Raw genomic sequence first — 25,321 nt, 5'->3', positions numbered from 1 at the left:
CTACTGTAGGCAACTTGCTAAGCAATACAAAGATTAAACAATCCCCATGGACTATTTACATATGTAAACTGAGGACATTTTTTTTCTGTTTTGCAGTTACAGACAGGGACTATAACCCCATCAGTGAAACTAACAAACAAATGCTAGACAGACTATGAGAGAGCAAATGGATCGGTGCAAATATAGCATCTCTGTTGGAAAAAATACACCCTATTGATGATGTACAAAGAATGCACTCTATTGATGATGAGATTAGTATCATCTACACCTAGGAAGATATGATAGGAATGAGTACTAGACTTGTGGTTTCATTTGTAAATGAAATACCTGGGTGATAAAACTCCCTTGATAAATGAAGGTCACTGCCTTCTCTGTAACTTATAATTTTAGCAAGTTGACTAGGGCACTGAGTGGTTAAGTGACCTGTCCAAGGCCACACAATTATCATCATGTGTAAAAAGTAGCATTTGCATCTAGGCCTTCCTGACTTTGGGTTTGCTTTCTCTTCACTATCTTAAGCTGTCTGCCATCTAAAAAAGACAGTATGATATTTGGCCCTGATGATGGCTGGCAAACTGAAAGAAGACATTTATTGATGAATAGTTTATCAATTCAACACAACACACCTTAATTAATCATCTGTTCCATGTGAAGTACCTCACTGGCTGCTGGGGAAGACAAAGTGTTGATAAAAGGCCTGCTAAGTATGACACATATTCAAACATCACAATGCCCAAATGGATCTTTGAGTTCCTTGATGTGGATATCCATCCAGGTGATGGCAATCCCAGCCCACCCAAGTCTAACTATCATGTGGGATGTTGTCCATGTTCTCCCATAAATTCACCACAGGAAATCCACTCAACAACCTTCCTACCAGTGGAATGCATCAGCTGTTCATTGATTACTTGTCACATGACAAGGTCATCTTCATCACTTATACATTAAAAAATATATCTTTCATTAATGTTTCCCATCATAACTCCTTTTGTAAGGTGTTTCAGGTTTCTCACATTCACATTCTCACATTCACATCACTCAAGTAGGAAGCATATGGTAGATATGACAGAAAAAGTAATGCTCATGTTGATGATCCACATTAGACCTCACATATTGTAATCCAGAAAAAAAGTGTAAAATCAAGGAATTAAAATCAGGGAGAACTTTCTTGTACAGGTGGGATTTGAGTTGGGTTCTAAAGGATGGGTAGGAATTTAAAAGGTTGAGAGGCCTGGGAATGTTGGAGAGCATTGAAATAATAGAGAATAGTGTGAACATAGACCTGAAATCAGGAAATCTTGGGTTAAATTATATATTAGGAAAAGGTAAGTGGTCCATTTTGGCTGGAGTGAAGAGTAGTGGAAAGGAGTAGTATAAAACAAAGGTGGATTCATAGAATGTCGAGTGATTATAGAGTGCATTGAATTCCAAATTTAGGAAATTAAATCTTACTTTGCGGGTAATAAGGAGCCACTTAATGTTTTGAGGACATGAATGATATAATGAGGCCTGTGTAGAAGTTACAGCAATTGGGCAGTTATACAGAGAACAAAAAGGAGAGAAGAGAGGATGGAAATGGGAAAAGCTGTCAGGAAGGAGACTATTTGAATTCTCTAGGTGAGAGTTTGCAAGGTTTTGGTCTAGAGTGGTGCAATTGGAATGAGTGAAATTCATAGAATCAGACATTAAAAAGTGAAAGGGACCTTAGCAGTCAACTATTCCAACCTCCTCATTCTATACATAGGGGAACTATGAGGCTAGAAAAGTAAAATACCTTGCCCAGGGCCACAAGTTTTAAGTGACAGAAGTAGGATTTAAACTCAGGTCCTCTAACTCCATAGCAAGGGCCTCCTTCCAGAGCACTAAGCCACCACAAGAGATACTCCATACGTAAAACGGAATTGGTAATGGACTAGATATGAGTGATGGAGAGTGAAAAATCAAAGATAATACCAAGGATTCGAACATGAGTGACTAGATGGACTGTGGCACTGCTGTAAGGAATTTTGAAGGTGGAAGAAACAGGTTTGGAAGGAACAGCAATAACCATTTTTGAGTTTGAGAAGATGACAAGATGTCTATTTGAGGATGTTCTAGAGAAAGTTGGAGAGGCAGGCCTCGTTCTTGGAAGAAAAGTCCAGATGTAGACTTAAGAATCACCCACATAAAGGTAGCTATTGAACCTATGAGAGTGTATGAGATTGCTTTAAGAAGAGAGAAGAGGACAGAGGTCCAGTGGGGTATGGCCAAGATCAATCAGGAAACTACAGAGGGGTAGAAGGAAGAATTTTACTTTCTGGAATGCAACTACCAATTTCTTCCCTGCCTTCCCAAATACTCCCATATTTTTTATTATACTGTCTTAATCCATTTTTCTCATGCTTTTTTTTGGATAGTGCAGTTTTTATTATACTGCTTTGTATCATTACTTTAAAATGAAATGCACAATAGGTCCCAGTCTGAAGAGCAGAAGTTTGAATCATGGTGTTCTGACAGAGACAATGAGGTGTCCAGATGGGGTCTAGAATGTTTCCTACCATAACTAGGAATCAGACTATAAATGCCCAATAAGTGAAATCTCTGCAACATCAAAGCATCTGATTTTCACTTGCCCTTTTGCAAAATCCATCTATGTTTGCTTTTGAAAATAACTTTTAATTAAAGTCACCCTGTGGATTTTATACTGTGTTCATTTTTCAGCATCAGAAAATCAGTTATATAATTGCATTAGAGTTGGTTGGGATATAGAGAAAGGATCATTTGTGCTTTTACCTTTTAGAAATGGAGCCCAGTGGAGCTATTTATGTCACTTTGATTTTCCTGCTGTTCTCACCCAACTCCCTTTCCTTTCTTCTCACTTCCTTTATATTAGATTATTTTAAATGCCACTTCCTCCACCTCTGAGCTAACATTTAGCCTATTCGTTGTTGCCATGTCCATCTTACCCCTTGATTTTATTCACCTATGACCTGGTTCTTTGATACGTTCCCCTTATTTCAAGGATGAATTAAATAATCTGGACTTCTAGATACTTGAGCAGCCCAATCAACCTTGCAAATTGTCATTGACTTTTCTGTGTCATAATGAAGAATCACTGGAGGACCTCTTGGGTCCCTTCTAGCTCTACTATCCTGTCATAGCAATTTTATGGTGTCTACAACAGCAATTGTCATAAACAGTTGAAGGAAGATTGGATTGTAGTTATAATGCATTTTAATTTTGACTAAAATTATTGCTTATCTAATTAGCAGACATGAAGCATAGAAACATGAACAAATACATAAAAGCTATATGCCAAGATGTGAAGAGACAGCAAGGAAAGCCTCTGGGGTCAAATGGATCCCTTTGGTGAACCGGTGAGAGAATATGGATAAGAATTATGTAATATGGGCAAGCTTGGCTAGTTTGTACTATGGATCATTGGAAAGACTACATATATCAATGAAATCATTGATTTATTTGAGTAGTACTTTGGTCTTGGCCCATAATTTCACTGTTGTAGAAAACTACCAGTGAGGAAACTACTACCAATGTTAATCAGTTACTGTTACTTAAATTATGTTCTTAGAGATTTTCCTGGGGCACAGAGATTTAAAGTGACTTATCCATGGACACTTAAATGGGCAGAGGTTGTATTTGAACCCAAATTAATCCTCACTCATAAGTCAACTCTTAATCTCCACCATGCTGGTCTGACCATGTCATTCCCCTACTCAATAAACTTCCAATTGTTCCCTATTGCTATGTTCCAAGCATGAGGAATACAGAGAGAGAGAGAGAGAGAGAGAGAGAGAGAGAGAGAGAGAGAGAGAAGAGAACAAAAACAGTTTTTGCGCCAATTGTTTGTATGTTAAAGCCTTTCAAAACCTGCCCCCCCCCACCCTGAATTTACCTTTTGATACTTGGTAAACATAAAAGGTAAGTTTCCTTTTGGAACTCTGAATTCCACAATGCTCTCTCTCATGGTGTTCTTCATATGATACTCTCATTTCCCATATCTGCCTTTTCAGTGACTGTTCTGGATTCCTGGAATGCACTCCTCCCATTCTCTCAGCCTCTTATTCAAAATAGCAAAAATGATACATGCTACTTGAAGGTTTTCCTGATCTCCCCACATGCTCTCTAATATATATATGTATGTATGTATAGTGAAAACAGAGTGCCTCCCATAAGAGAATGTAAACTCCTTAAGGTCAGGAACCATTTCCTTTTTGCTGTGTCCTCAGCACCTAGGGAAGCTCTTAACAAACGCATTGATTAGAGGAACAAAAGACCTAGAATTTACTCTTCACTATTTCCATGAGTTATTTCAACTGCTTGATAGCTAGTGGATGAATACGGTGTGATGGATACAGTGCTGGATTTGGGGGCAAAAAGACCTGGCTTTGTAGGAGACTGGATTTGAGGAAGACTCTAAAGAAAGACAGGCTGAACAAAAGGTTTCTCTTACTCTTGATTTCAGTTGTATCCATGACTGCTCTCTTAACCCTTCAAGTGGGACTATATGAAACAGTACCTCAGTCAGGTCACAACCACTGTCTGAATCTGGTCAGTGGAACTCCTTCATTTGTAACGCCCTAGATAATCAAGGCTTTGTTCCACCACCACAACGGGCAACAAAGATGATCCAATGATCAGTTATCAGACTCCTCCAGAATTGCCGACCTATTTAGGAGATCTTCATGACTCTCTAGGCTTCTTCATATATCTGGGTAGATTATATTGAACTAAACCAGTTTTTGGTGAAGGCTCAATCCAATTGAGACAGTGAAATTTCCACAATAGAGGCCACCTCTTTTTAGAGATCTATATACCAAGGCTTTCTGCTTTGGGTAGGAGTGTGAACTCTCTCATTTCTGCCATTTAGTCTTTTTTTTAAATCAATTTTAAAAAACATTCTTATAATTGCTGCTTTGTCCTGGTGTGTTCAAAATCCAGACCCTAGACTTTCCGAATGTATTAGCTATGTAACATTGGACAAGTAATGTGCATTTGCTTCACAGGGTTGTTGTGAATGCCAGAGGAGAGAGTGTCTATAAAGTGCTTTGCAAACCTTAAATTGCCATATAAATGTCAGCTGTTATTATTGTTGTTCAACCAGCTCATGTGGCATGGTCCACAGCTGAACCACATCCTCTAGGAGTGGTCTGCCCAGGACTGCATAGAGTGGGACTGCCAAATCCCAACTCCACCATATTGTGCTCTTTCTAATGTAGCCTAAAATTAACTTTTTGGCTGCTATGTCATATTGCTAAACAACAACAGCATTTATATAGTGCTTTATAGTTTGCAAAGTGCTTTACAAATATGATCTCCTTTTATTCTCACAACAGTCCTGGAAGATAGATACTATTATTGTCTCTATTTGGCAGATGAGGAAGCTGAGGCAAGCAAAGGTTGAATGACTTTCCCAGGGTCACACAGCCAGTAACTGTCCGAGGCTTGATTTAAACTCAGGTCTTCCTCACTCCAGACTCAGTATTCTGTCTCTTGTGGCACCTCAGTCCATTAAAATCCAGATCTCTTCAGACAGTCTCTTTTCTAGCCACACTTTCCCTCTCCCATATGTGTCGAGTTTTATTTTTCAACTCAAGTATGAGATTTTATTTTTATCCTTGTTGTTTTATCTTATTAGATTTGGTCCACTGCTGTAACCTGCCAAAATCTTTTTGAATCCTGATTCTCTCATTCTGAGTTATTTTCCCCTCCTAGCTAAAGGTCATCTACAAATTTAATGAGCATTCCCTGTATGCTTTTATGCAACTGTTCAACAAAAAAGTTAAACAGCACAGGCCAACCCCAGAGTCTTTTGGTACTCCAACATAGACATCTTTTCATGTTGTCATCAAGCCATTAATGACTATTCTTAGGGTATTCAACCATTCAGCCAATACCAAGATGTGCTATCATTTAGCCAACTGCTTCAAGCTGTCTAAAATTATAGCATGAGAGACTTTATCAAATGCTTTGTAAAGGTTTAGATCAATTAAGTTTATTGTATTTCCCTGATCTTCCAGTTTAATAACCTTGCCAAATAAAGTTTTTTTAAAGTTCATTTGCTCGATTTGTTCTTGATGAAGTCATTTTGAATCACTTTAATCTTGACTCCCTTTACTAAATATTCCCTGTCATTAAAGTGAAGTTTATTATCTTGTTTGGAGACTCCTACCTTTATTGAAAATCAGAACTACATTTACTATTACCTATTTTTCCAGCATTTCTATTCTTGTAAGGGTAATGGTAATTTGAAGATCTTCTCTGCCCCTTAATAGGCCAAATGTAATCACATGGAGCCCGTGGTGGGGAGGAGTTTGCTGAAAGGGTGGAACAGGGAGGATGGAGTTGGAAGGAGCAGGAGAGAGAGTCAGGACAGCGGGGAGCAAGCAGCTTAGAGGCTGAGCAACTAGTGTGAATGAGAGAGGGGCATTTTTGCTTTAGGGGGGTATGTTTTGTTTTGAAGGCCTGACAAAGGAAAAGCTTGGGAATGTTGGTGTTTGCTGCATTGATTACGTGTACCAGCTTCTTGGTTGTTGTGATGGATTTGACTTTCTGGTTTTGGGATTTGGCTTTCTGGTATTTGAATAAATGTTTTGGTTCTGTCTTCCACGTGGAGAGTCTATTACATTTTGTGATTCACACCTCCACCAACATATTTCACTGTGGGCACTATGAGTATCACATTGGCATTATAATTCTCTCTGTTCTTTCAGAGTCACTGACAGTGGTTCAGTAACCATGTATATCAAACAACAAACACATACTAAGTCATCTACAATGTGCCAGACATCGTTCTAGGTGCTAGGGATATGGAGACACAACTGAAATTCCTTTTGCCCTCAAAAAGCTTGCATTCTATTAGGGTAGACCCCTTAGGTTCTTGGGTTTAGCCTTTTGAGTGAGTCCAAGTTTTATAGAACAAATCCTTTTGTTAAGGGGCCTTATACTTGAGAACCTAGAGGGCCACATGTGTCCTTGAGGCCACAGGTTCCCCACCCCTGGAGTAAAAAAATATGTACGCGTGAAATTGATAAATAATAGTACAAAGTAATAGGTGTAGGGGACACTAGCTGCTGGACAACTAGGGAAGGTTTTGTATAGTAAGTTTGACTTGAGTTGAATCTTGAAAAAAAACTAGGGAAGAGATGAAGGTAAGAAAGAAGTTAATTCCAAATATGGGGGACAGCTGATGCTACATAGACATAGGGAATAGAATTCTGTTTAATAAGAAACATAAGAGAAACAGCTTGATTGGAGCTTGGGCCCTGGAAATTTGAAGAGGAGTATTTAGATTGAAATGACGGGCTCAGGCCACATCGTGAATGGTTTTAAATGCCAAACGAAGGATTTTATATTCGATCCTAGAGACAGTTACGTGCCACTGAACTTTATTGAGTGGAGGCATGACATGGTCAAACCTGCATTTTTGGAAAATCTTTCAGGCAGTTTTGTTGAGAATGGATTTTACTGGGAAGAGAATTCAGGCAGGGAGAACAATGAAGGGTCTGTTGCAGTAGTCCACACAGCGGGTAATGAGGACCTGGACTAGAAGGGTCGGTTGTGTGCAAGTGATTCTATATAGGTAAATAAACTGACTGGGTATGCCATGGTATTGGCTCCCCCTCAGTACAATGCGGTCTGACAGCTAGTTATAGAAGAGCATATTCCTCCAGCATCCAGAATTCATCCAGAAAGGATAATAGAAAAAATTCTTTAATTGTAAGTCTGAGGACATCATGGAACACCTATCCCCACTGCCCCCTACACATACACACATGCATACACCAATATGGCAGCTCTAGGCTCTATTTGCATAACTGCGTATTTGCATAACTTGGCCTTTTTTATAGCCATAAGACAATCACATTTGACCCCATTCTTACTCATAGATAAAACTATTTTCTTTGTTACACTCTACTTATACCACACCTTACTGTGTACATAACATATCCCTCCATGTAAAATACAAGCTTCTTGTGCAGAGACCATATAATTTTTGTCTGTGTATCTGCAGTGCCTAACATAGTGCTTTTTGCATAGTAAGGGCTTAAGGAATGTCTGTTGAGTTGGATCGATTGAATTGAATATTGGTGGAAAGCAGTTATTAGTAATATATGAATTTGTTAGTGATGAGTTGTTTATAGGAGTTTTTTTTTTAAGTTTCAAAGTAAGTTGCTGCTCATAGAAAAGATGCCAAGTAAATAGATAAAAATGTTTCGCATGCATTTTAATTTTTATTTTTAGGGAAAGTAATATAATCAGCCTTGAAAGTCATCATATGCCATTGCTCAAGTGTGTTCAGCTGCTTACCACTGACAGCTTTCAGGGACTGAAAATTGTACTGTGGGAGGCTATATTCAGCCCTGGACCAATACCAAGCAAACAAAACTAGACTGAAGGATGAGTAAGATCTTTCAAGTTTGAGTAGAAGAAAGCTGTTGTCTGGTGGGGGTAGCCACTAGCTGAAGAAGTACATGGTCACCATCTTTCTAACCAGTTCTGTTGGGGACCATCTGTTGCCTGTAATTCACCAACTCTACCCCCACCCCCTGCGGGATCCCCTTCCCCCAGACATCTGTTCTCAGGAAGACCTCTGTCTCTAACTTACAATCAATTTGAATTACCCATCCAATAAATCCCAGGAGTCCTGTTCCTTTTTTTTAACCCCCACAGTCTCTCACTGCTCTCAGCACTCTACTCATACCACTCTCTTCCTACTCCAAAGTCTTACACCCAAGCAAATTACAAGGTGACCAAGAGAAAGAAATTTAGCACCAAGCACACTGCCTAGAGTAGAATAGGAACAAGATGTCAATTAACATCTGGGGACCAGATTATAAACCTTAAAGCACTACAAAAACATGAGCTATTTTGAGTATTAGCAGTAACAATAATAACAATGAATTTTTAATTGAATTGGAGCTTGGATTCAAGGTTACCCCATACCTATTAGCTTTCCACTTCTGAGGACTCTTATCTTGGTATCCAAAAACAAATGGGCAGGAATTTGAAGGGAAGGGAAAGAGGTTAAGACTAAATAGTCACAGCTTATCAAAGCCATTGAAGTCAGCAGACAAAATTCCTACTCCTTCAGCTAACATCATGTATTGATCTCATGAAACCACTTCTGCAAGGCCTAAGAAAAAGAACATTAAATAATTAACCTGTTTGATGTCTTGCCATATAACTTTTTTTTTAAATTAAGCATTCTAACTAAATGAAAAGAATTATTTCTATATAGTAGATAGGTTACTGGCATAAGGGTAAAGAGACCTAGACTCTTGGAATTTCAGCTAGCTTTGTGACCTTGAAGAAATCATTTACCTCAGTTTCCTTACTGGAAAAATGGAATTGTACTAGAGGATCCAAGTTAGCAAGGACAAACACTTCAAATTGATGCATAACTGTTTAGGTTTGAAAATATTTAGTGTGACATGACAACCAAAAAAATCTAATGTAATTTTGGACTGCTTTAAGTGAGGAATGGTGTCTGGGATTAAGACAATGATTGGGGCAGCTAGGTGGCGCAGTGAATAGAGCACGGGCCCTGGAATCAGGAGGACCTGAGTTCAAATACAGCCTTAGATACTTAACACAAAAAAACTAGCCATGTGACCTTAGACAAATCGCTTAACCCCAATTGCCCTCCAAAAAGCAAAAAAAAAAAAAAAAAAAAACAATGGTTGTCTCTCTTCACTTGGTCAGGATGAAATTAATCTGTTAAGAATGTCAGTTCAGGAATGATTCTGGGAAGAATCCAAAGGAGGGCATTAGGATCCTGAAGCATCTTGAAGTCATATCATAGGAATAGCCACTGGAGGGACTACCAGATGATTAGCCAGGAAGAGAAAAGATTCAGGGAGAACATGGTAGCTGTTCCAAGTAGTGGAAAGGCTGTTATTTAGAAGAGAGATTAGATTTGTTCTTCATAGTCATAGAAAGTAGAAGTTGTAGAGAGGAATGTTTTGAATCAATGTAAGTAAAAAATAAAATTCCTATTAAGTAGAACAACTCCCAAATGGGAAGGGTTTCTTCAGGAGGAAGTGAATGCCCCTCCCTGGAGGTTTCACACAGAGGCAAGAGATCTATTCTTGACCGTGATATAGTGGTAACTCTCACTGCATACAGGTTGAACTAGATATATTCTGTAGTTCCTTCTAAAACTGAGATTCTGGGAGATTCCAATGTTGTTCTGAATTATTTTGTGGTACTTGTAATATATAGATACTGGGCAAGTCAATTGATCTCTCTTAACCTCAATTTCCTCATATACAAAATATGGCAGGGACAATTTTTGCATCTCTTTGTACCCTAGCACATAGCACAATGCATGGCACACAATCAGTGAATAATAAATGCATATTTATTTGACTTGAGTTCATAAAGTTGTTGAGAGTTTCAAATGAGGTAACACATATCCAGTTCTTTGTACACCTAAAATCATAAAGCAAACATCAATTATTATCAACAACCAATATAACCCAAACCTGTCTTAGTTGGAAGGGTAGCTAGGTGGAACAGTGAATAGAACACTGGACCTGAAGTGAGGAAGTTCTGAGTTCAAATCCAGCCTCGGACACTTACTAGCTCAATGACCCTGGGAAAGTCATTTCAACCTTTTTGCCTCAATTAATCCATCTGTAAAATGAGCTGGAGAAGGAAATAGCAAAATACTCCAGTATCTTTGCCAAGAAAACCCCAAATGGGGTCACAAAGTGTTAGACACAGCTGAAAGGATTCAACAACACTCTCTTTGGGGCATTTGAACTTTATTTGTTTTATTTATTCATGATAGCTTAACTATCAATATTTCATTATAGTTTTGTTTTCATTTGTTTTTTAGCATGATTTGACCAGTTTCTAATGGATAGTATTTCTTTTCACCTTGTAGGTTTCTATTCTTTGAGCTAGAACTCTATGTCCTGCAACAAAGCATAAAAGAATCCTGACCATAAGTGCAATGAAATTTTACCCGTTAATATCTCATATTAGATCCAGATGCAATATAAAATAATACAATATTTAAAATTCAATATTTGGTGACTCTCCACTTTTGGAACCATTTTGGCAGAACAATATAATCTATCTAATCTTGGTGACTCTGTAAACTGATAGAACCATTCTGAATTTCATCTTGCAATTATGCAAGAAATGTGACTAAACTGTTTCAACCCTGTGACTGAATGATTTGACCACTAGTCTTAATAATCCAAGGAAGTCAAAGATAGAAACAAAGCTGAAATACATGCTAACATTTTCATATCAGCACTCTTTTATTAGCAAACAACTGACAAATAAAGCCCATTTATTGAGGAAGGACTAAAAAAAAATGAAAATTGGAATACACGGCATAGAATCTTACATTATATTGCTGTTTGTTATGGGCCAGGAACTGTCCTAAGTGCTTTAAAAATATCATCTCATTTGATCTTCACAACAACTCTGGGAATAGGACAATTATTGTCCCCCTTAGAGATAAGAAAAAAATGAGGCAAACAGAAACTGTGACTTTTCCAAGGTCACACAGCTAATAAGTTTCTGAGATTGTATTTGAATTCAGGTCTCCCTGACTCCTGGCCCAGGGCTCTATCCAATGTACCACCTAACTAAACTGGTGGAGAGGGCCCCCCCAATGTTAAAATCAAGAACCAATGAAAAGTAAAACACTATTATATGTCCTTATTCTTTGTTAATATTTTATAGTTTATTTTATTACATAATATTTTATAGTTGAATGTATCTATATTTCTTTTCTTTATGTCCTTAAATAATCTGAGAACTTTTTGTTTTTCAGGGAAATCACATCACTTAGAACAGTATCAGGCAGAGTAAACAGTCAATAATTTCTTATTGACTGATATAGGGTTTACTTTATAATGGTAATAATATTGGTCACTTTAGTGGGCTAACTGTTGAGCTAATCTTGTAGAGAGTAAAAAAAGATATTCATTATTGGCGATAGCCTAAAGATGCTGTATATATTCACTAAGAAGCAAAATGTTCCCAAAGTATTACAGGTTAATAGTATTTCTGTTGGTTAGAGAATTAATAAGGGAACAGAAACAAACAAAAAAACCAGAACTTTGAATTGCTCTTCATTCATGCCATATGATGACCCGCTAAAGGAAGGGTGTAGAGAAAAACCCTAAAGAAACAGACTTAGGGGAGTGAGAGGAAAAGGAATAGGGAGGGCATGATAGTTGTCTTCCAGGACTTGAAAGCCCCTCATATGGACAAAGGATTAGCATTGTTCTGCTTGACTTTGGAGGTCAGGTCTGGTATGATGGGTAGAAATTTCCATGAGGCTAATTTCTACTTGATGCAAGGAAAAACTTAATGATTGGAGCCACCCAAAACTTGAATGAAGCTGGAGATGCCCTGGAGATCTTCAAATGAAGACTAAATGGCCACTTGTCAGAGGTGTTATAGAAGCTGTTCTTGGTTAAATAGGTACAAATTGTATTGGTGGCCTGTAAGGTCCCTTCCAACCCTGAGATCCTGTTATTTTATAAGATAAACTAGACAGTAGTTCTGGTAGCTATTTGGCACAGTGGATAGAGTGCTGGGCCTGGAATCAGGAAGACTCATCTTCCTGAGTTCAAATCTGGCCTCAGACACTTGCTAGTTAAGTGACCCAGAGCAAGTAATTTAATCCCATTTGCCTCAGTTTCCTAATCTGTTAAATGATCAGGAGAAGGAAATGAAAAACCCCTTCAGTATCTTTGTCAAGAAAACCCCAAATGGGGTTGTGAAGAGCAGGGCATGACTGAAAATGACTGAATAACAACGTCAAAGAAAGTAGTTCTAGTAAGAAAGCAAAAGGGAGTGATAATTCTCAAGATGTCAGTTGTACCACTTAGGGGTTGTTCCCATGAATAACCCAGGAAACACTGGATAGATGTTCTGGGCTTAATGTCAACACTTAGTTACAAAGTAATCTTAAATTTTACATAATGTCAAAGTCATTATTCTTTGCTCATAATTGATCCTGGGAGCCAAGAAGGTTACTTTGGGCTCAATAAGCCTAGTCTGCTGGGGTGGAGAAAGACATTTCAGCTCTCTAGATGTCAGATGAGTACTACTAGGAAGAAAGGAGAAAGCTAGAGGTAGATGGGACAATGAGAAAGAAGGGAGAAGACAGAAGAAAAGATTGGGGAGGAGACTGAAATATAAGGAAGTAACAAAATAATTCTCTGCGAAAACACAGATTTTAGAAAGCCCCATTCCTCTATGTCATGTTTAAGTGAGTGCTCACTTCAGCAAAGCACATTTTTAGTCCCCATAGTTTTTCAAAGCTGTTGGCTTTCAGAAAATGGCCTCTGGATTTGTCTGGATTTATATGCTAGGGGAAAATGGACGATTTTCTGTTGAGGTGAATCTGGATTAGGGCACTCAGGATTCATAATGATCACCTACCCCCCATGATATTTGGGAGGATAAGGACTTAGAACATCCAGCCTCCATAGTGATTTCAGTCCCATTATTTTGCTTGAATAGTATACTCCCCCTTAAATGGCTCACTTCTACTGCAGTTATAGGCGACTACATCTAAGTGTCTTGGGTCCACTAGACTTGATACTGTCTTCAAAGTATAATGCTTTGCTAGTCATATTTCACTGATGATTGCTTGGGGGGAATTTTTTTTAAAGCAATCTTCCCCCTATGTTTGTTACCTCACAACAAGCTTTACCTCAGAGCTCTGCTTTAAGCTTTGTTGATTGTTAATATTTAATCCTCATGTAGGATGTAGCTACTAATACCTTGGACAGCTCTACAGTTTCTGTGGCTTGTGGCTTGAGAATTTATTTTACTCCTTTTAAGCATCTTGCCCTTCTTGACCTCAGTGGCCTTTATGGGTTTGAAAATCCTAACCATAATCCTCTGTAGGGATTTACCTAGGTGTCTATTATGGCCTGTAATCTGAGATACAGCTTCCAATATTCACACTGGGGAAAGGTTAAACCCGCCCGTCTTTGTTCCTGAGTAAAAGAGTCCACAAAGTGTTAGTGTAGACAGGGAGCAGATTGAAATAAACAGTAACTTCAATCAAGGCCTAAGCCTTTGTATATGCCAGAATGAACCTCTGTGATGGGGGTGGGGAGGGGGTGGATAGCTGTTTCCAGCCAAAAAAGGAGCGATGTTTTCTTTTTAACTCTTAAACTGCAAAATCAGAATTCTTTTACTTCCATGCATTATATACAATGGAGTTCACAGAATCACAGAACTTGGCATTGACAGTTGGAAGGGACCTTGGCAGCCATCTAGCCCAATTAATATAGGATAAAAATTCCTACTATGACATACCTGACAAATCCAGACTCAATTCAATTCAAACTTACTCAACTCAGTTCCATAGGGTAGACAGTGAAGAAATAAGAATGAAAATGAAAACAGCTGCTGCCTTCAAGGAGCTTACAGGGTGGTTAGAGAGGTACAGTGGGAAGAATGCTAGATTTGGAGCCAGGAAGTTCAAAGCTCAAATCCTGCTAAAGAAACTTATTAGCTGCATCACCCTAGGCAAACCATCTAACTTCTTTTAACCTCAGTTTCCTTATTTGTAAAATTGGATTTTTTATTGTCAGGGTTAAATAAGACAAAATATACAGAGTACTTTGTAAACTTTAAGTCACTACATAAAGAAATAGTTTTATTCTATTGCAGAATCCAGATAATGGAGGTTGGGGTGAGGGGGGAGTAGAGATATTCAGAGATAAGTAAATGCAAAATTTATGCTAAGGAAATATTTAAAAGTATTTTGAGGGAGGGGGAAATAGATGCACTGATAATTAGGGGAATCAGGCAAGGCCTTGTGGAGGAAGCAAACCTTGTCCTGAGCCTTGAATGAAGCTAGATATTGCAAAATGCAGAAGGGAAGAGGGGGAACATTCCAGACAAGGGGGAGAGAAGGGAAAGGAATACACATTTATATAGCTCCTAAGTATACTATGTGCCAAGTACTGTGCAAAGCACATTTTAAGTGTGGATCCTCACAACATCCCTGTGATGTAGGTGGAATTATTATGTCCATTATACAGTTGAGGAAACTGAGGCAAACAGAGGTTAAGTGCTTTGCCCAGGCTCACACTGAGGCTGGATATAAATCCAGGTTTTCCTGACTCTGGGCCCAGGGATCAATCCACTGTGCCATGCAGCTGCCTGAGGGACTGCCTAAGTGAAAGAAGAGGGAGCAGAAGCAAACAGATTAATCTGGCTGGAGGGCAGAAATAGTAGAGAGGAGTTACTGGAAATAAGTATAGAAGGCTAGTTTATTATATTTCTTGTATTCTTGAAGTGGCTGCCCTTTTTCCCACCTCTTAGCATGGACCTTCTGCCTCGGGCACAGATGTAGGAGGATTTTGTTGTGTTGCTTTTTTAGTTGTGCCTGACTCGATATGACCTCATTTGGGGTTTTACTGGCAGAGGCACTGCATTGGTTTGCCACTTCCTTCTCCAGTTCATTTTACAGATGAGGAGATTGAGGCAAACAGGGTGAAGTGATTTCCTCAGGGTCACACAGCTAAGAAGTGTCTGAGACTAGATTTGAACTCAGGACGATGAGTCTTCCTGCCTCCAAGCCCAGTGCTCTATCTGCTGTGCCACCTAGCTGCCTTTTCTACAAATATAGTAGGAAAACTGCCAATGTTTTAGCCCATCATCAGGCCCTGACATGTACTTTAGCCCCTTCACCTGTGGTTAGTGTCCCTTCTTTCCCACCCCCAGTTCCAGCCTATTCCAACCACCATCCTCCCTTGTCAATGAATGCTACATGGTGGTGAGAGTTCAGCCTGTCCTAGAACACTGGCACATTAATTCTTGTGATTAGGGTCACAGAGGATCAGGAAGGACACTCAGAAAACTCCACAGGAAAAAAAACAACAAAATGGAACCAAAAGATACATTTTTCAAGCTCCTGATCAAACACCAAAGCAGAATTGGGTGCAATAAGTTTTTCTTTGGTGGGGAAAGAAAGGGCAGGAGGAGAGAATGATGATGGAATCAATCTCTCCCCCAGTCACATCAGCAACACTACGGAGATCAATCAGTCGATCAGGTGACCCTGTCCCTTCTTCACTTCCTGCTAGAGTGGAAAAGAGTAGGAATGCTTGGCACACACCCTAAAGGTTATTGTAATTGTTGCTTATAATAAGAGGGCCAAAAATAGTTATTGGCCTTTTCACTTCTAGGTCTTAGCCCAGGTTCTCTGTTGTACAGTTTTGGACTAAGTGAGGAAAGCTGAGGAGCCACTGTCCTATAGGACATCTTCCACGGCACACCTTGTCTGTGGTTGTCTGTTTTATTCCCACATTGCCACATAGGATTTGTTTCACAACCAAACAAGCTTAGACCAGCCAGGTGCAAATGGGTGAGAGGCTGTCTGCTCATCTCACTTTTTCATAATCACTCACAAGCTCATGTGTGTTGACACCCATGCTACTCAAAACCACTTGTAAGCACATGTCTCTGATGCATAGCTCCTTTAATTGTGGAGTGAATATTCTGTGGGAATTCACCAAGGTGCCAGCTGTTATTCTGCCATGTTTGACATCCAATGGGTGAAGCATGGAAAGACCAGGAATGTCCCAATCATAGTTTACAATTAAATAATTAAATTCAATATAGTTGATGAAAGAAGGTGCGTCTCTCTCTCTCTCTCTTTCTCTCTCTCTCTCTCTCTCTCTCTCTCTCTCTCTCTCTCTCTCTCGCTCACTTTCTCTCTTGCTTTCTCTCTCTTGCTTTCTTTCTGTCATTCTCTCTCTCTCTTTCTCAGTGTGTGGAGAGAGAGAGAGACAGAGTGAGAGAGAGGCAGAGACAGAGTCAAAGAGACAGAGACAGAATAAGAAAGAGAGAGAGAATCAGAGATAGATACAGACTGGAAAGAAAGAAGAGAGAGGAGACAGAGAATAGGAGAAAGTACAGCAAAGATCTGAGTGGGAAAAGATCATTTTACTCAAGTGCTATCTGTGAGAAAACTCCCCTTCTGTAAATAAGTATTTTTCCAGCATGCCCTAAATTTTCATTTCTCACCCTAACTTCCCCAAGCACATTTAGGCAGTCACAACATTCCACACTGGCTACAATGTGCTAATTAATAGCTAACTTGGATTTTCCCAGAGGTAAAGCCATACATCCTCCTAAATAAAAAGCAACCTCACAAATCTTTCTTTTTTTTCTAATTGTCATAAAAAATATTTAGAAGCAAAGTCTGTTGAATTATTTAGAAATCTCTTAATGGTGTAAATATTGTCAGTGCCGCGATAAATATTTTCAGCTTGGTCTGGAGATGATCAGCTGAGGATCTGTTGCTTGTAGGACTTAAATTAAGATCTATTTAAGGCTGCCTGCTGGCCACAAAATAATTGTTTAGACTTGCTAATGCCCGAGTTTGTTAGACTTAACTAGGAAGAGAGTTTTGGGTTTTCTTAAGTTTGAAAACTTGATTTTTCTTATAGAATTTTCATTGTGGTTGATATTAGAAGGGATTAGGGTAGAATTGAGAAAGTTGAAAATTTTAATATAATTTTTTAAATTCACATTTACTTTCCTATTGATAAGTCTGTGATTATAGCATGACAGATCATGGCAACATTTACACAGAATATTTCAACACACATTTTCTTTTGTGGGGGGGAAAGAGGTACTCAGAAGTTAAGTGACTTGCTCAGGATCACACAGCTAGTAAATGTTCAACACACATTTTCTTACTGTCTTTCAGGGCAGAGAATGTCAAAGCTTATGTCTTCTTTGGGGACATGCCCATATTTTAATAGGGTTTTTTCTTTCTTTTTCCCAAAAACACACATGTGCACTTTTTAGTTATCACACTAAAATTCTAGGGTCTCTTTTTTAAAGGATGAGAACAAAATAGATTTCCCCCTTTTCTCTTAGCTAATTTCTTTTTAATCTCTATATTTAAGTAAGTTATTGTAATGGTCATCAAATCATCAATCTCCTAAAAGAGCACTGAACACTATAAAATAAAGAAGTATTCTTTTTTTTTTTAGTATATTTGCTGTCATTTGTAGAGGCATTCATTTGAAATGATGAGCTGACAAGTCAATTTCAGTACTGTCATATTACAAAATTCCTTCCAAAGTGAGCAAGGATAAAGAATGGAACCCATTCTCATTATGTTCTGGTTCAGGGATTCACGGGCCTTTTGGGTGTTTCTTCTTCTTTTCCTGGGCGTACAAACTCAAAGCTACATAAACTAATGCCATTTTAGCATTGTTTGTCATCCATGGAAGATGTTGGTAATAGGTGGTCTAGAGGATGCATGGTATAATGGATGGAGTGATGGGTTTGGAGCAAAAAGACCTAGGTGACCTTGGGTAAGTCACTTAACTTCTCTTGATGTCAGTTTCCTCATTTATAATATGAAGTAATTGGAAGAGATCCTCTCAAAGCACCTTTCCAGATCTCAATAAATCATCCTATGATGTTTCTTCTTTCACTGCAAACACTCGCCTTGAGCTAGCTGTACTTTCAGGTTTTCTCAGAAAAGATGTCCACTTGGTACAAAGCTGGGGGAAATATAATTATCATGCCTTTGTCTAAACTTCAAGACAAAAGGTGATATTGTGCAATGCAGATTAGTTTCCAAGTTAGAATGAAAAAACAAAAAAGCAACAACCAAGTAATGATGAGAACAATATCTATGATCCAAGCAAAAATAAGAATATGCAAACCTAGTGTTGTGTTTTAGGAACCAGTTTCCAAGGATGTTGGCATTTTACTCTGGAACTGGAGTTTTTTTTTTTTTGCTTTTTGAAGGGGGGAAGGCAGGGCAATTGGGGTTAAGTGACTTGACTGAGATCCCACAGCTAGTACATGTTAAGTGTCTGAGGCTGGATTTGAACTCAGAACCTCCTGACTCCAGGGGCAGTGCTCTATCTACTGTGCCACCTACTGCCCCAGGAGCCAGAGATTTTTATTTCTAAAATATGACAGCATTTCCAATTTGAAGTTCTGTGATTTTGCAGCTTTTTGTGCAAAATCTTTGGTCTCCTTGTAAGGCATTGCGTGCCCATATATTGCCCTTAGAGTTCTGGATACTCCAAACCTGATTTATGCACTTTGTCACTGCCTATTTTGACAGCTTCAAAGGCTTTCTTGCTGCAGTAGAATTAAAGAAAGACGAGTGGTCAGACCCAGACATTAAACTTTTCAGAGAGGGAGGATTCTGGGGGTTTTCTATTTATGCCAGATTTTATTCCAGAAATATAAGCCAACTAACACTTTTGTATTCACAAAACACCTGTTGTCCAAGATTCCTTCATCTTACACAAGCACCAGAACAACTGTTGAGTTTATGGGTTTTATAAATGACATGGAGCACTTTCAGATCAAATAATCTGGATAATTAACTCATTTAAAAAATGAACATGCATTACAGAAACATATACCTTCCCGCAAACCTAGGAATTTTATTATTTTTGTGTGTATTTTAAAGTTACATTTTGCACAGAAACTGACCTGTGATTACACACTCCTTCAAGGAATGTTAGTGCTGAAAGAACACTTTCTCTAGTCCCATAGGTTCAAATCCCATCTCTGATGCAAAATATTTCTGTGACTTTGTCAGAACTTTATGGGCCTCAGTTTACTCATCTGCAAAATGAAGGGGCAGACTCAATGACCTCTGATGTCCCTTCCAGCTCTCCATCTTTGATCCTATGAATCCAATGCCCCTTCCTTTTTCCACCCCCATCCCACCCCAACTACAACATATGCCGCGTCTGATCAGAATTTTGTGTCTGTGCTTAAAAGGGAAAAAAAGGCATCCAGCCCCATTTAATATAGATGCCTGATAGCTCATGTGGTATACAAGTAGCTGTGATCTCCCTAACCTCCAGATGAAGCTTTTGTCAGAAGGAAGATTAGAGAATGTGAGATAATGGCTGTGCAGATGGTTATGTGTTGACAGATTTGGAAGTGACCATATTTTTTCCAGTAAATTTCAAGTGAAGGTGTGATCTGTGTGAGTCTGACCTCGTCTTAAAAGGTACATATTTACATAAATTGAGAATTATAAATCCTGACAGATTCTACAATATTTATAGCTTTCCAGAAAAAGCCTCCATGGGTTTGCACAACTTCATGTTTGGCTTGCTTGGAGTATTTAAGAGAGCTTAAATAATAAAAAGGTGGGTGATTTATTCCTCCTGGAATGGAATCTTAGCCCCTCCCTTTGTTTTATTTTGAAGAGGATACCTATAAATAGTAATAAAGAAAGGAGAACTGGGGATACAAAACTGAAATTTGAGACAGAGATGCTGAATCATTCCCATCACCACCAATGACTTGAGTATATTCATTCTTAACTCTGGCATTTTCCCCTCCAATGACATGTCCCTCTCTCAACACTGCTCCACATCAATAATATTGGACTCTCCTAGACATGTCTCCTAGACATGTTGCCAGTTTTAGGGTTTAGATGTATTATCTAAGCAGGAATAAGGAAGTTGCCTCCAGGGAGGCCAGAGAAAAGGCTTTCAGTGTTCTTCCATTCCACAGGGATAAGCTTGTGACTAAGTGCCAATGTCCAAGGTGTAAATTAAGTATCGGAGCCCCAACTCATCTTCCTGCCATGATGATGGAAATGCTTCCATTCCTGTAATGGAGAGGAAACATAATTGTGATTCTAAGAGAAAGGGAAAGAGGAATAACACAGGGTGCATTTGCCTTTCTATCCATATTTATAATGAACTAGTGGAGTGTAAGAGAGTGATGGGATACTAGACACATTAGCTAGCTAGACACTAGCTGACTTTACATCATGCCATTTATTTCCTTTAAAGAAAAAACCACCACTAACAAAACAAAACTAGAATCCACTAAGTTGCTGACTATTAATCCATTGATGAAAGCTAAGAACAGTCGTTTAGGATATTGAGGCTTGCTAGTGTGTACTAACCAGATGTGATATCTTGCCTTTTGGTCAGTCCAAGATAAAGTAGATTTTATAAAAAGGGAGCATACAAGTTAGTGCATGAGTAAATCAAGAATGTTGAATAATTTACTTTCACCTTGCCATAGAGGACAAGCAAGCAGCTGGACATTCTTATCATTGGTGATGTTTTTTCTCTCAGCTGATAGCTCTGATCTCCAGCCTGCCTCAGCACCCTTCTAGACTGGGATGTAGCCTGGTCAATGGAAAGAACACTCATTTGGGATTAAAGGCCCTACCTGGGTGATTCTGAGCCCTCTCTAGGGCTCATTTTACTCATCCATTTTCTAAGTGGCTTCTAAACTCTCTTCCATCTCTGAACCAATTATCTCATGATCAGAAACCCGATGATGTGGTGGATCCCTGCTAAATGGAAAAGAGTTAAAGTCTTTTCTAATATACTTTGAGGCAGATACCTCAAATCAACCCCAGAGTTTATAATGGACTTCATTCCCAGTGATTTAGTAGTGAACAAAGTAAATATTTTAAAAGAGGACCTTACTTCCATAAAAAAATGGAAGCCAGTTAAGAATGATAGATTTGAGGCAGGCAGGGAAGAAACATGAAAACATCAATGGGATCCTCACCTCATAAGTAGCACACAGGTATTTTGTACATTGCTAACTCTAAAATAGTTGCCCCAAAAGTGACATCCTCTCTCTGTCTCTCTCTTGCTCTCTCTCTCTCTCTCTCTCTCTCTCTCTCTCTCTCTCTCTGTCTCTCTCTCTGTCTCTCTGTCTCTCTCTCTCTGTCTCTGTCTCTGTCTCTCTCTGTGTGTCTGTCTCTGTCTCTCTGTCTCTCTCTCCTCTCTCTCCATATGTATATGTGTGTATATATCTATATCTATTTATATTGATATTTCTATCTCTCTATCTGTCTCTCCTTCCCTCCTCCTTTCTCTAATAAATTAAGCTCTTGAAGAATTTACTTGAAGCAGAAAAAAATGTTCCTTGCTTTGTGGTAACATCTTTCTAAAAGGAATCAGAGCTATCCAAGCATTAGACAGTTGTTCAATGTCTTGGTGCTCCTGTGACCAAATTATGAGTCAAACACATTTGGGATAAATGAGTTGTTTTCTTCCCTTAAACCCTCCAGAAGGGGGAGGAGGAGGCAATGAAATTGAGGTCTGTCCAATTTTTTTTAATAAAGAGGAAGATCTAGTTAGGGCAAATAAAGGCACTCAACAGCGAATGTTTTTTTTTTCTTTTAATTTTTTTCTTTTTTCATGGTATCCTTGCTCAGCAACAATAGGGCAGCAGTGCTTATGTCAAAGCCATGTTATGTTGTGCTCCCCTCCTTATGTCCCCCTGGTAAAGCTATTTTGTTCTTCTTTCATAGGGCAACCCCTACATGTGCAATAATGAATGTGATGCAAGTACCCCTGAGCTGGCACATCCCCCTGAGCTGATGTTTGATTTTGAAGGAAGACATCCCTCCACATTTTGGCAGTCTGCTACTTGGAAGGAGTACCCCAAGCCTCTCCAGGTTAACATTACTCTGTCTTGGAGCAAAACCATTGAACTCACAGATAACATAGTTATTACCTTTGAATCTGGGCGTCCAGACCAAATGATCCTGGAGAAATCGCTTGATTATGGACGGACATGGCAGCCCTACCAATATTATGCCACAGACTGCTTAGATGCTTTCCACATGGATCCTAAATCCGTGAAGGACTTATCGCAACACACAATATTAGAAATCATTTGCACAGAAGAGTACTCCACGGGGTACATGACAAATAGCAAAATAATCCACTTTGAAATCAAAGATAGGTTTGCATTTTTTGCCGGACCCCGGCTTCGCAACATGGCTTCCCTGTATGGACAGCTGGATACCACCAAGAAACTCAAAGATTTCTTTACCATCACAGACCTGAGGATAAGACTACTGAGGCCAGCCACTGGGGAAATATTTGTAGATGAGCAACACCTGGCCCGCTACTTTTATGCGATCTCAGACATAAAGGTATATGGAAGGTAAGAGAATAACTGACTTCAATGGGTCTGTCTCTTCCAGATAGGATGGTGGTGGACTCATGCTGCAACCAATGACAGTGATCGATTTCCTCCAAAATGTGTTTCTAGCTGCCTCAAAGTTAGTTTCTTGAATGCATTTAAGACACTTCTAATTCAGTGAGACTATTTAAACCAAACCCTTCAATCACTAAGCTTGACAGATTTTTGGAGCTTTTAAAACAGGACAAAGAAATACACACATGGAGAGAACATCTCACAAAAGACAAAGGATCTTCCTATGTCAGGAGATTGTTTAGACACTTAAGACAGTAAAGACCAGGAGATGGGGCCAATTAGTCTACAGTGGAATAATGCTTAAAACAAAGATCTTGGATGGTAGGCAGATATTTAGAGTATAAGGTCGGTTTTAAAGTCAGGAAATAATGCACACAAAAAAGTATCATACATTTTTCTGCTCTTATTTATATATATATATATATATATAAAACACAGGAAATAAGTATAGCCTTTCCTCACATTTTATCTCTTATTTAAGATACTAAAAAAACTGGAGTAAAAACCACATAGGAAAAAGGAATGTTTTTCTTGTAATTCTCTGGTTTAATTGTGTCATTGCCTTGGTCTATTTCTGAGGTTTTTAATGTTGCACTGAATTTGAGATCTGTCCTCTCTTGTAGGAGAAATTTAAGCATACTGAAAAGATCACAAACTGAGAGGACATAGCCTCTTCCCAGTTATTTATTTACTTTACTTTAAAGGAGACTTTTTTTAGTAGATCTTTTGAGAGCTAACCAAGTAATCCATCTGTAATAGGAACCCAAAAAGTTTGGTTGAAGAAGCTTAGCAACAACAACATTTATTAAAGTCAGCACTATCCACTAACGCGGTTCCTTATTTATTTATGTGTTTGTTTGTTTGTCTTTATTCATTTATCCTTCCATTTATTTATTTATTTTTGTGAATGGAATATCAGCAGCTAAACAAGGGCAAAACCATGAGGTAGGTGTGGTTAGGGAAATGAAGGGCAGAGTCAAGGTATGGAATTACAAAAGGAAAAAAGAGAAGCCAGGTTGCGATGGGTGGGTAGCTGTGATCCACGCTATCAGGGAGGTTGTGAAGCTGGTGAATCACTTGAGCTTGGGTGTTTTGAGTTATTGTTGGGCTAAGTGGATTGGGTGCTGGTACATGGGGAGCTCCAAGGAGTGGGGAGTCATCAAGTTACCTAAGTAGGAGTGAACCCACCCAGATTAGAAGCAGGGCAGGTCATAGGTATAATAGTAGTGCCCATCAGTAGTGGGATCAGGCCCTTCCTTCAATAGCTGATATACTTTCAACCTGAGTGAAATAAGAAGACCCCATCTCAAATGCAAAAGAAGAACAAAGATAAGAAAAAATAAAGGAAATTTTTAAAGGCAAAAAAAAGTATTACTTTAAATATTAAAATATTAGATCAGGGTGGGCAAACTACAACTCCTTGCTGTCTGCTTACAATTGTATAGGCCTCAGACTAAGATTAAAAAAGTGTTTTTTTAACGTAAAGTTTTATTATATTTAAAAATGTAAAAAAAACAAAGAACATTCTCAGCTTGCTTGCCCTTACAAAAACAGGTGGAGGACCAGATTTGGCCCTTGTGCTATAGTTTATTACCACCTGTATTAGAGAAAGAATAAAGATAGGCGAATAAATGATATGGATATATATTGCTTATATCAAGCACTTGGAAAAAGGGACTTAAAGTACAATAGAAGGAACGCTGACTCCAGTGTCAAAGAAACTGGCTTCAAATCCCTCCTCTGCTGATTACCACCTGTTACCTTGGCAAGATCATTTTACCTTTCTGGGCCTCAGTTTTCTCATCTCTGAAAGGAGGGGTTTGAACTAGATGAAGGGACTAGTTTGAGATAGAAGGGACGCTAAGGTCTCTTCCAAGTTTAAATCTTTGAATTTCTTTTTATTTAGATTAGCTTCTAGTTGTCTCTTAGTTAAAACCGGAGTAAGGCTGGAAATCCCTAAACAAGAGAGATGAGGTACCTGTCATCTTCCTGGCTTTGCTACTATAATAGTAATGGAATTTGAAGATCCCTTTGTATTGGCAAGCTAACAGGTACTTAGCACTTAGTTTCAAGTAATTATAGCAAGCCTCTGTTAAGAAACAGAAGGTGTAAACCCCTGTTGCTGACATAACAGGAAAGGGTGAATGATATTACAGCTACTGAACATGCTTAGTAATCTTCATATGACATAATGCCTATATTTGTAGGATCTGTTGGTAGAGACGACATTTTTATTTGTATGCCAGGTCAAAAGCAAGCTCATAGTGCCTTTCTCCTGAATGGACACCATGCTGGAGGGAAAATATTGAAATGGGTCTACATTGAGGGATGTTACAGTGGAATA

General features: G+C 38.7%; 1 protein-coding gene across 7 annotated transcripts in view; it reads left to right on the top strand.

Annotated features, from left to right (window-relative positions):
- Positions 1 to 25,321, top strand: part of NTNG1 (netrin G1) — a 433,521-nt gene that overhangs the window by 196,301 nt on the left and 211,899 nt on the right. For all 7 annotated transcript variants that reach the window (XM_069090496.1, XM_069090499.1, XM_069090500.1 and 4 more), the window contains exon 3: positions 22,283 to 22,923. In XM_069090496.1, the coding sequence (XP_068946597.1) occupies positions 22,283 to 22,923 (641 nt within the window). The remainder of the gene's footprint in view (positions 1 to 22,282; positions 22,924 to 25,321) is intronic.

Source organism: Petaurus breviceps, unplaced genomic scaffold, assembly GCF_028583685.1.
Source record: "Petaurus breviceps papuanus isolate PSGF00001 unplaced genomic scaffold, PetGlider_PUasm1.0 186, whole genome shotgun sequence".
NCBI classification, from domain to species: Eukaryota; Metazoa; Chordata; class Mammalia; order Diprotodontia; family Petauridae; genus Petaurus; species Petaurus breviceps.
This window is presented reverse-complemented; position numbering and strand designations above follow the sequence as displayed.